General features: G+C 44.9%; 1 protein-coding gene across 1 annotated transcript; it reads right to left on the bottom strand.

The window, feature by feature from the left end:
• Nucleotides 1-2,046: 2,046 nt before the first annotated feature.
• Nucleotides 2,047-11,617, bottom strand: LOC128269519 (protein Fe65 homolog). The gene is made up of 13 exons (XM_053007004.1): nt 11,473-11,617; nt 6,173-6,407; nt 5,767-6,083; nt 5,342-5,666; nt 4,932-5,121; nt 4,610-4,737; nt 4,091-4,096; nt 3,823-3,921; nt 3,611-3,741; nt 3,343-3,539; nt 2,533-2,715; nt 2,279-2,446; nt 2,047-2,182 (listed from the first exon to the last, which is right to left on the bottom strand). Exons 1-12 carry the CDS (start codon nt 11,615-11,617, stop codon nt 2,300-2,302), a joined length of 2,103 nt encoding a protein of 700 aa, XP_052862964.1. The 3' UTR covers nt 2,047-2,182; nt 2,279-2,299.
• Nucleotides 11,618-12,603: the final 986 nt, after the last annotated feature.

Genomic DNA, 12,603 nt, shown 5'->3' with positions numbered 1-12,603 from the left:
CCAAAATGTAACCCATACAGGGGAAGTCTGTTGGAAAATTCTTCATCAAACTCACAGGTTAGCTACTACCAACATGCTTTGTTTCAACTACGCCGATACGCGTGGTGAACGTACATTTGGCGACGCGCACCGAGCTTAAGCCTAACCCAAATGGCCGATACACGATTCTTGTTTTAACCTTCATCCTTTAGAAGAATATTCTTGTCAGGTCATGTGCCTACATGTTAGTATTTTTTCTCTAATCTGGAATAAAAAAGTGGTACGGATATGGCACGGAGTGCCCCGAGTTGAAAGGTGAGATTTTTCGAAGTGTTCTTTGTTTCTACCGGCGAGATTAACGACTTCTGAGGAGGCTACGTCAATAGCCGGACACAGCAGGACAAAGTCCATCGTCTCAAATTCAGACTAGGAACATGGCTTAGACGAAGAATACATGGGGTAAAACTTGGGTTCGGGTCTTACACTACGTCGCAAGTCCCTGGTTTGTTCCTATACTTCTCGCTACTGCACCTCGTTCCGTGCCCTCGTGGTACAGACTCGCCAGACACTATTTCTAACACTCGTCGTCTATTCGTATCCCTTACGTGGCCTACAATTTGTAAACTATTCTCTAAAGCAAACACAATCTACAGGTAGCAAAAATAAAACCATCCATCATCAATCACCACTCTAATCTGATTCTTAGCCCTAAACACTACGTCCACCGATATCCTCGTCAACTGCGCAGGTCGGCGATTGTGTAACTCTATCACGTTTCCTAGAAAGGGAGCAACAGAACGATTTACGTACACGCAAGGCAAAGGCATTTGTGACACAAGCGTTTATTTTTTTTGCGTTTGTGTTTGTCTTAATCATTTGTCGTAAATTTGTTGGCGATACATTTGTTATGTTTTGTTTGCTTCTGTTTGGTTTCTCTTGGCAGGTGATTTGCGTCAAACGGTCTGCCTACAGCACGTGCAAAGCCGCCAAAGCTGGCCACACTCGTGACTCTCTAGGGTTATAGTAGATTCCCTCGGTCCGCTCCTGATCCGCGTCGCTCCTTCTTAGCTTTCACATTGCTACGGTATAAAAATATATGTGTGTAAATGTATATATACCGAACGCGGCAACGGTTCCACATCGAACGACAGTTTCAATTTGCTATTTTTTTATGTTTCGAATAGCGAGAAAAATGCACAAAACATTAACGAAGGATCGAAACTGACATCTCATCCTAGTTTGGGTGAGTGGTGATCTCCATTTGGGTGGTAAGATGGTAAGGAAACTTCTCTTGATTTAAAATACAAACTTACATTTAGAAAACGCAACCACTTTCACCGATTGTTTTTCCCGAATGTAGAACGAAAAACTGAACAACTAACACTCAGGTGGCTAGTAAGGTCACCGTTAACGTAACCGTTACAAACCTCATCCTGTGTGCGAGACCCGGTAGCGTGCGCAACGTTCTTCTTCTTCTGATAAGCAAAACTGAAGCAAAGCCGAGTGGACGAACGGTTTTCTAATGTGATGAGCACGTTCGGACGCTTTGGTGACCGCACAGCAGCCCCGTTGATAGCGGCACGTATTGCGGCTTACACAAATTATCCTGTTTAGCTGTCGCTACCCTGTCTGAACTATGCGTCGAGCACCGAGTAGAGAGCCTCTTGATAATTGCAGTTCCTAGCGGTAGCGGTATCTGGTGGTACTTGCCAAAGCACACGTTGAAGCGATCGCGAATGAGTAGCTTTCGTTTGAGTTTCATTGTTTTTTTTGGTTTCCATTTTCAGTTTTTCATCCCTATCCGTATCCCCGTGCACGCCTAGCAGCTCGTAAACGATTCCTCCATCACGGCGTCAAGCAGCTTACTACTATCACTATCGTCCCTGTCCAGTACTGCTTCTTCTGTACGCTTGGCATCATTCATGGTATCGACGGAACCTGACGTAGGATCGCCGCCTGTATCGTTACTACCTATCTTCCTGACAGCGCTCAGTCCCAGCACCGACGAATGGCCGCCGGCAAACGGTAGGGGTTTCCGGTGCTGATTGCTGCTGTATTTCGCTATGTTTATCTTCTGCCAGGCTACTGGCAGCATTAAATGCTACGGACTGTTGGGATGCTCAAATATCCGCTTGCTTATCAGCGGCGACTGTAGATGTCGGTGCGGAATGACTTCCCTCTCTGGAGGAAGTGGCCAGATTTCCTGGAGGTAAAAGAGAATCAAAACCGAAACCGTTTAATGCTATAGAATTGGCTTAATAGAGGGAAAGAGAGAGAGACGGCACACAACGCTGCTCACCTGCAGAGATCTGGCTCGTTCTCAGGAACTGGCCTTATCCTTTTTTAGCGAGAACGAGCTCATCAAGTTTTTTAACGTGGCACCGATTCCCTTTCCGGGCGTGTGCGAATCGGCCGAGTAGCGACCGCCACCTTCCGGGTGTGCGTCCAAGCATTTTTGGTACCGTAGCTGAAATACGAACGACAACATGAAGCGTTAGTGATCTAAGCTTCTGTACCATTCAGCCGTGGGCTTAATCGTCGAGCTCCCGGTACCTTGCACGCGGCCTCTATCGTCTTGCAGAGGGGCCCGCTAGTTGGCTCGCAATAGAACACGTGTGCGACGAACTTGTCCTGCGCGGTGTGCATGATGAATGCGCACTGCTGAGCGTTTTTTCCAATACCCAGGAAACTCAAGTACCGTACGCGGCACTCACACAGCAATCGTCCCTCAATATCCTGTTTGAAGAAGCGAGCGAAAAGTAAACCCAAAATTAGTCAATTAACACCAGGTAATGGAACAACTACATTAGTACTAAGCTAAGCACTAAGCAATTAAACGTTTAATAATTTAACTCGAGAGACCGATCGGAGGACACCTTTTACAGCCAACAGTTGAGAAAGAAGCCGAACCGAAGAATGTGTCGAAGGCTTTTCTTATAAAGAACTTTTCGCACCTTTTCCAAAATTGGAACAAATGTAGATATTGGAATAACATTGTGTTTGGGACCACGTAGCGTTATTACAAAATTGGAATAACGTAGTGTTACCAAATTCAAAATTTAACTTAACATAACAAACCGCGAGCGGTTCAGCAAAACTAAGACCTTTCGACCTATTTCGGACGACTGATGTTTATACTTGAGAAAGCACCTAGCTGAGACCGAGTCGATCTAGAAGGTCCTGCTCGGGCTATGTAGCAATCGATTGGACTTCACACGAAATAGATTATAGGTAATGATGAGGGCTAAACTATAGAAGTATGTAATGATGAGGGCTAAATTGTAAGCTCGGAGCCATCGGTTAGCAAATTCCGGTTTCATACCAGTAACTGGTAAATGGTTCTAGCTTAAAAGGTAACCTTACCGATGTGTTAACACTAATCATACTCGGCGCCACCGATACGTTGACGTAGTCCCAGGATTCCGCCGGCGTACTGGTCAGCTTATCGATAGCGTCATTTAGCACCTCGATACCAGTCGGATGGCTTACTTCGGCACAGCCAACGTACTGCGCCCGTAATACTTTCTTTGGTTCTTCCATCGGAGTGGGGAAAGATTGTGCTGTGGCGAAAGTTGGAAAAGAAATCCGTTGCTAGAGTTTGGCGCGATTGGGTGTTTTTCCTGCCACTTACGATGTCGTATCCATCGCCGGTTCTCAGTCGGTAGATCCGTCGGACGTATAGCGCACCGGGTGCTGCTCAGGGTGGATCCGTTTGTGTCGAGTTGGAGGGAACGTTCGATCATTATTCGCTTACAAATATCTCTGCAATAAAGCAACATGGTAGGCAATAAGGCAAAACTATCGATGAGCATGCGTTTCGCCCAACCGCCCGGTCTACCATACCTGAGCGTGTTTGCAATCGTCCTGGCAGCAGTTTCGCAGCGAAACACGTGACACATATGAATTCTGGTGAGACGATCGCGAGCCACGTAAGCAAAATCTCTGAAAAATAGTAAGGGGAGAGCGGAAACCACGAATGTGATCAGTAATCGATCAGAACGGTTGTGCTTGGCGGTTGAGAGGATTGTCATTGCTGGCACATTGCAGGTCAGGACCTTCAGAGGGATTGCGTTAGACGCATTTGGTTTTCTTTCCTGTAGTAACAATTTACCTTTCACTGCAAAATGGCCCAAACGTGCCCAGCGTCGTTATTGTGTGTGTGTGTGTGATTATCATCATCATCATCATCATCATCATCATCGTTGTTCCAATCGATAAGACGCCAGTGGAAAACGCACATAAAAGAACCGAAGATGGAAAAGGCAATAAACGAGCGTTTCAGAGTAAATCGATAGAGAGAGAGAGAAAGAGAGAGAGAGAGAGAGAAAGATAGAGAGAGTCAAAAGAAGGTCAGGGAATGAGAACGTTCCGGGAAAGGGTTCTAAATAACGTTTTAAGAACACAATAAATGGCTGACGTGAAAGTGGAGCAGCAGCAAGAGTGAGGTTAGGTCGGTAAAGTGAAATGATACAAACAATAAGACGTCTAGCTATCAGCGATTCGGTCTTGCCATTCGGTTCACTCAAACCAAAGTGCACGTAGTAGACCGTGACCACGTAGATGGTCGGTCGCGTTAATCGCATGTTGATGATGATGCAAGCCATTTTGTCTGAATGTTATCGAAGCTTACCGGCCATTGTCACGCCCAACGCCCCACACACGTATCGTGTGGATCGGCTGCGAGTTTAGTATTGTCAAATTTTCCGGATCTATCAGCTTCAGAGCGCCTTCGTCCAGGTCCATGAATAAATCCTTGCCCTTTGCGAGGCGAATTACAGAGAGAATAAGAGAAAGAGAGTTAGGGAGGGACCAACAAGCTATGGCATTATTAGAAAGGCGCACACACAACCACTACAAGTGATGGCCGTGGAGTTGACCGTAACATAGCCATTTTGATACTTTCAAGATTTGCCCAAAACATCATCAGACATCCTCCATAGGGAAACACTTACATCACCCCATCGACCGACGACGTCCAGCATGTCGTTGCGGCCGAGCGACAGGTCGACGATGCATTTGTTGACGGCTTTCGACGACCGTTCCGGTGTTAGGTCTTCCTCGGCAATTTCGACCCAGCCGAGCGACCGGACGGCAAATCGTATCGGGCGATCGGTGTCGGATTTCAGTGGAAAACTTCGTCGTCTGGCCATGTGGAAGAGACGAGAACGTTTATAGTATGGACAGGCGCATCAGTCACTAACAAAGTTACTTTGTTTTTGGCAAATGAAAAAGTGCGTTTTAGTTAATCAGTTTAACCGAAAGTGTAGTGCCTTGCCGAGTGTCGATGTAGAACCGACCAAATAATTTTATACTGTTAAAAACTTTATCTTCGGTCTTGTGACCTCGGCCGGCGTGTACTCACTTCAGTGCTACGTCTTCTCGCCTGCGTCGTTCGTCTTCTTGATCCAGCGCCGAACTAGTGCTACTTCTGGTGACCGATGAAGTCATGCTATCGTAGAGGGCGGACTTGGTGGAGTTACCGCCACCGCCGCCACCACTGGTGCCACTGCCATCCTTGGCCCCGTACAGACTGTTCAAGGCTTGGGTGAAGGACGAGTTCTGTATACTTTTCGGTATCGGAATGCTAGGTGTCTTCAGCTCCCGGTAGCTAGCATCCTTCGGCCACACGGGCGGCTCACGCTGGATAGTCCCCGACTTGATGTGCCAGTAGTACGGCCCGCTGTTGTCTGCGGCAGACAAGCGAAACATTTGTAAATATGGACTTTGGACTTGGTTCCAGATTGTATATGGAAAAAAAGTGTTTTTGTCCGCCGCCGGCTCGCGTACCTTCGTGCTTCTCCCAGCCCGGTGGTAAATCTTTCGTCTTGTCCTTATCCTCGATAGCGTCGATATCCTCACGCCGACCATTCTTGTCCTTGTCGGCCGCCTCCTCCTCGTCGTCGTCCTCCTCCGATGGCACTTCGCCGACGGCTTCCTGTTGTTTCCGTTTGTTGGGCAGCGCGTAAAGATCGTCCGAGTTGAGCGTGCCAGGGATGTGCTGGATTTCCTGTGCCTTTTCGCCGTGCTCCGGTTCCTGGTCTTTCTGTGTTTTGGACTCGTTCGGCGATGTGTCACCCAGCAAACTTTTCTTCTCCTTCGGTGAACTGAAGAGTGAGCAGGGAAAAAAAATGTTATTACCACAGTTCGGAGGTACCGATGTGGCCCGTACCGGGTCCTTCGTTTCGGTGCGCACCTGGCATCCGCCGGGTTGTCCTTCAGATCTACGCCCATCGTGTCCAGGCCAAGCACACCGTACCCTTTTCTGTTGCTGCCGATCATTTGCGTTCCATTCTGGACACCTGCAATCGGCCGAAGGGTGCCCTGCTGTTGCAGCTCCGAGATGATTTCCTCGTACAGGTGCGAGTTCCGCTCCATACGCTGTGGGTCCATGTGGTAGTTCGGATTCTCGTAGCTTAGAAGACCATTTTCTGGGGTTGTGGAAATAGAAAGGAAACAGAGTAGGAGGTCCCAGAAATTTAGTTACAACAGTTCGGCCAACACAAAAGCACGTCCAATACACAAACTACTAGAAAGTGGACACCGAAATACTTTTACACAAAATACAAAGACGGCACATTGAGCCAATATATCGAGCCGGCACATTGAGCTCACATTTTAAGGTGGACATGGATTTTAGTACAGAAATGCTTAATGTAAGTAACACTGTCGCTTCCCGTCGTTGTTTTTTACGAGACCATAACGATTCTCCACATTGTGCCTTTTCTGCCTTTTGACATACTCTAAGGATTAAAGCAGTGATCATTGGTTTTGTTTCACAAAACAGCACGTAAATCATCGTCAATAAAGTAAATCTACCATTAATTGCAGGTCAAGCAAAGCACGAACAGAGTTTTAACAGTATAACATATAAATTCTACAGTCCACTACATCTAACGCCTTGTTTAATTTTGTCTAACAAACAGTTCCACATTTTGTCTCGAGTTAGTTGTTATCGTCAAAATAAAGAAAGTCGCCACAAACAATCTAAGTATGATGAAGATCAGTTTGACATGACAACGGATTGAATAAAAAGGTAACTCTACGGAGCAGAAGCTTTCAAATAACGCCCGATTCCCGGGTGTTGCATAAATATTCAATCGCAACAGCCAACCCGTAAACAGATCTTCCATTCGTTATTCTAACCTTGCCCTGAGAGCAGCATCAAGCGCGCAAAACAGAGCCCGAAAGTACTGAAATCAATACGCATCGGTTATGAGATTGCTATTTTGTTTGCGAAACGAGAACAATATGCTGCCGAAATTTGACTTTCGCTTGGGCAGACATCACAACGCTCGAAAGCCCGAGCTAAGCTGGAGCCGTTATCGATTGGAAGCGATACACCTGGGCGAACTTTCTTTTATTAAAGCATACGAAAATGTTTTCGAAGCGTAAGGCGTTGGAAGTTGCCGGCTTATTTGAAATGCTTTTGTAAGGAACTTCTTTCCAAAAAGAACTATTAATAATGTTTTGAAAATGCTTTCCAAAGCTTAAAATAAGCGTACAAAGTTCCACTTTATCGTACGAATCTTCACCGCCTGCCCACGAATGAATTGGACAAGAACTGCCACCTACCGCGCAACACCAGAAACGATCTGTCTAATTAAAGCAACGGAAACGGAATTTTAATTTCAATCAAGCTCCGATTCCGAAGTGAGTGCTAAATGCTAACATTTTACTCACACCTACCACCCAGCGGGCCACAGTTTCATCGCATTGTACGAGTGCCTAATCAAAAATCAGAAGCAGAAAGGTAATCAAACTGATACTAAATTTTCTTATCCGTTTTGCCGTCTTCCGTTTCTCTTTATCGGAGGGGGCTTGCCTTGGCAATAGGCTACCGAATGCACACAACATCTTCTACACCATCCGACAAAAGTTTAGCTTCCGACTTAATGCTAACTTTAAACTACTCAGACGAATAGAGTACGTGACGTCTTCTTTAATTTGCCTCGATCGATTGGGTATTGGGTGATGTAGACAATAATTGATGGGTTGTTAGAGCACAAAAATCACCGGAACTAACGAAATGGCTCATTCTTTATGTTTTCATTCAAATTTACTAGACTTTTATCAAATAATCACTACAATATGGCCGAGAGTAAGTCATGTTGATTAGAGATAAAAGGGAGTTAATATTAACAACGTGTTAGGCACCATACTCCTTGAAAATTAGTGTTGTTGAGGTCGTACATAATCATTTGCTTCAAACTGTTACCATGTTATTAATGTAATGCGTTAGCTTATGTGATATTGTATAAATATTGTTGGGTAAGGATTGTGAGTCTCCAGATCACAACTTCCAAATATCAAATACATTTTAGTGTAGCCAGCACTTTATAAGCGATACCAAACTGTCACATAGTTGGTAAAACCCGATAGGTGGTAAAACAATCTGGCTCAATTGGTCAAATGACGGCCAATCAAAACGGACCCAACGGATCACAAACGGTTTATGCAAATCAGTTACGATACGGTTGCAATTTTTAATCACATTTTTTCAATATGTTCTATTTACGATCTATTTACTATTTGTTCTATTACGATCTATTTACTTTAATTAATCACCTCAATATGTAATCCAACGATTCGCCGAGTTTACTGAGCTTTCTCACGTTTCCCCAAGTTTGATAACATTTCAACATCACACAAAAACATAAATGAATAAATAAAGTGGTCAACGATCGATTTTCTTGCAACAATTTCCATCTTTCCATCGTGTGTGTGTATGTGTGCCAGCACGTACAACCAGCAGACCGGATAAAGAGCGGATTCCTTTTCTCGTTTTTTGTATGTTGTGGGGCGACTCACTGCCAAGTTGCGCAAACGGTGCGAACTTAGAATTCGTGTGCCCTTTTTTCGGGCCCTGGATATGGACGACTTGAGCGCACCGAGCCATGCTGTTCTGTCGCACGTTATGTTTGATATTGCGAACCCATCCCGCAATCACCTGGAAAAGCTTACGAGGCGGGCGCGACGGGCATGGGGTGTAGAACCGGAACATCAACGGATCCGCGCCTCGGCCTCCGGCAGGCGTCAAGGCATCATAAAAGTGACGCACGTGTAATGAAATCTGAATCATAAAAAGCGCCCCGGTGTCGGTTTGTTATGTTGAGGGGGGGGGCTATGTTGTGTTGTCTGGCCGGCGAAAGGCACGTTGCCACACGCGCTGTCAATCCTTCGTGGCGCAGCCAAAAGGTTGTCGGTTCATTCTTTCGCAGCAGTAAGTGGAAAATGGCTTGGTTCGCTCGTTTGGAAAACTCGAGGTCCCCGCTGCTCGACACCGCGGCCGGACGTGCCCCAGTACCTGACGAGCGGCACGAATTTTAAGTTGAAAACAATTTCTGCGTAAACGCGCAAATAAGGCGCGAAGTGCACGCGAAGTTCGGGCCACGGCCTTCTAGATCGATCAGGTTCCCTTCCGGTTCTTTAGATAGCAATTTACGCGGCTTGCTCGAGATGGCACCAAACAACGATTTGCTGACTACGGTTTTGAGCCTGACTTTATGGCCATTCTATTGAAGGGTGCACGAATCACGAAGGGGTTTTCACGAAGCAAGTGGCAAAGGCGGTGGCCGTGCTAATGAGCATCAGGTTTTGTGCAAAAGGCATAAAAGGTTATTCCATCATGCAACTTTCATGTACTACGCGCTAAGGTGCAATTTATCTTCTCCTGTCAGACTTGAGTGCAATCTGCAGTCATTAGGTTCGTGTTGTCTGGATCAGGCTTCACAAATGGGCTAATGCGGCCACTTGAGGCAGCTATTGAGTTGAGGTTAGCAAGTTGTTGGAGTTGACTTTTAATCTTATCTCAATGTCCCAAGTTAGTGCTTTGGACCAGAACAAAAAACAAAGTTATTTCATTATCAATAGTTTTAGTATTTAACAGTTTTGATGAGCGGCAGTATCGAAACTGATTTGAGGATATTACTTCAATAAACTTCAAATATTGAAATTATTTCGTTACGGAATGTTGTGGAACAAGTGATTGGTTTTACAAACTACATAGAAAACCATCTGCCATAGAAAACCAGAAAATTGATCTGTTATCTCCGCAGGACGTATCTTTGGTCCTTTTTTAAATTTTCCACGATCACTCAAATACTACGGTTACTTTAAGCAAACGGTTAATACGAAGTATACGTTTCGTACATGTTGCTCCTTGATTTACTTGAAGAAATTATCCGGCTTGGGAAACTATTCATTTTCTCCCGGGTCAGATCCGAGTGCTGACCTATTAGTGGTCCATGCCAAAATCACAAATTCCATCTAATGTTCACCTCGTGTTTATTCGAGCTGAACAACACTAACACGTGGATCGGAACTGCTGCTGCTGCTGCTGCGTCCTATGTATTAACAGATAATATCCGTTCATTTTTATGGCCCGCTGGATGAAACAGGACCATTTGGCCCGTTTCCTCAGCTTCCAATAACACTTAACCCCGAAACCAGAACCGGTCACGTTCTAGAGCATCTAGCGTGACCGCGACGCTAGCCTTAAGAGACTAAAAATGTTTACATGGTCATGAACACACCGTATGTGTGTCCAACTAACTTTAGTAAAGATCTAGCTCCCCGCGGGCGTTGCTAGGTGAAACTGGTGGCCACCGCCCACGAGTCCGGCTTCGTTCTGGGGTCGGTGGATTATTAGATTAGAACAGAGTTAGTTTTATGGTGTTTATTTTCGGGTCGTGGAAGAGTGTTTTTATTGCGTTTTAATTTATTTATCCCTGGCCGGGGTGAAGGTACTGTGGCAAGGACTTTGGCCAATCGTGACTTTGGCCGAAGTGCATAGTACTTTTGGTTCTCCTCCTAGTCCAACAATCCCTAGGTCGTAAAAAGTAAATGTCGTGCAAAACGTCATCGACATTACTGACCGCACACGGCTAGTCCCAAGTACGGTTGGACCTCCACTGCAATTTGACTGATGAGCCGTTACTGAAATATTGCGCCATAAAACAGCCGGCCAGGCTAATGCTGCGAAAAATCATTCACTGCCGAGACGTTTTACTGTGCAAGCTGCTCAAATAACTATTCAAGATTATCCTCCACGGCGAAATTGTGGTAGTAATTTCAAAAGGTTTGTAAATATTAATAACTTATCGACGATCCAATTAATGTGGTACCAAAATCGTACATTAGTTTCCAGTAGGATCTCCCATCCCAACATCATCATCCCAACTTTAAGTTGCTGCCAATACTTCTCAGTTGGGGTTAATTTAAAACAGGGATACTTAACTGCGGCACAATAGTTCTTTTCAAAGCATAAACAGTAAACCGATGAAACACCACATTCAATAAACAGTATACGGGGTAATGGGCTGAGCACAACGAAGCACGTTACGGTGTAACTGAAACTGTCGTTGAACAGACACTGAACGTGTAACACCACCTAAACTAATCCACACTATAGGAAGGGCAACAACAATAAGCACAGTGGACAACAACAGCGAGTGACAGAAACGTTGCGGAAGCGTTGAAAGTGGCATAATTTACCTAGGAAAATATCATCATCGTCGATATTTTGCTGATTGGCTAGCGTTGCAAGTGCCGCCATAATTTTGCAAAATTCTATTAATGAGGGTGGCGGCAGCAAGGCCACACTCAAGGGTTGGCGGATCAAAATATCACCTGACAACATTCAAATATGAGCAAGCCGCGTCTTACCTGGAAAGAAAAGAAAATGTTCCGGTTAGAAAATTTATGGTAAAGTATTTAAACGGTAACGGAATGTGATTAATAAAAAAACTAATTAATGGTTAATATTTAATACAGGAAACGCAAACAATTGAAAGAAACACAAATAAATTGAAGGTTCAACTAATGCAATTGAATTCCTAAAACGGTGACTGAGGTGATGATCAACCACGAATTAAGTATGAAAATGGTTTGATGTCTAACAAAGAACCATGTAACGAAAAAAGTACAAAGTTGTTCAGTTTTCTTCATCCTCAGAGTCTGGCAGAACAGAGTGCGAAAAACCAATAACTGGACCGCTTTCCGTTGCGAACCGCATCCGGTGGTTGGGACTTCCTTTTCCAACACATTAAACACACACTACCATTGCTGCTGGTTGGAACATTTCCGTGAAGGTTAGAACGCAGAGAGCTTGTTGCACAAAGGACACACCGGGCAGAAACGTACAGAATAAACGTATTCGTTACTCGCAAAATGATCCTTTGTGCAGTGGGACGTGCAGAATTGTGATGCCCTGCGTTCTTCGTGCGAAGGTGCAATGTTCTTCTTTGGCCCAAAAAACTAAAATATCCCTTCCCGTTGCATCGGTGGAAAACAAAGGATCTGGAAGGATGGCAAAAACCTCTCGTGAGATCAATTTGTAACGTTATTTGTCATGCTTTGTCTGTGCATTTAAAAAGCGTAAGGAAGAAGAGCTTCGGCAGGGACCACGAGCTACAGTTTATTAGTCAAATGTTTTAGCCTTCATAAGGTCAAGTTTCCGGTTTTTGCAGAAACTATTTTGCAGTCGGAATTCACCTAAAGTACATGTTTCAGTGAGATCATTTTTATAGTCATCAAGAAGGGTAACAGTTGAGTTAGACGTAATCAATTGATGGTACAGAATGAAGCAATCCACATTGGAATGGTAATATCAGTTCGGCGCCAGAA

Source organism: Anopheles cruzii, chromosome 2, assembly GCF_943734635.1.
Source record: "Anopheles cruzii chromosome 2, idAnoCruzAS_RS32_06, whole genome shotgun sequence".
In the NCBI taxonomy this organism is placed as follows: domain Eukaryota; kingdom Metazoa; phylum Arthropoda; class Insecta; order Diptera; family Culicidae; genus Anopheles; species Anopheles cruzii.
Note: the sequence above shows the minus strand (reverse complement) of the source record. Positions and strands in the feature narration are given on the sequence as shown.

Coding starts and splice junctions, on each gene's coding strand:
- LOC128269519 (XM_053007004.1), bottom strand. CDS start 11,617: ATGTTGTCAGGTGATATTTTGATCCGCCAACCCTTGAGTGTGGCCTTG. Junction 6,084..6,172: donor GACAACCCGGCGGATGCCAG/GTGCGCACCGAA, acceptor CTCACTCTTCAG/TTCACCGAAGGAGAAGAAAA. Junction 3,540..3,610: donor CCGGCGATGGATACGACATC/GTAAGTGGCAGG, acceptor CTTTCGCCACAG/CACAATCTTTCCCCACTCCG.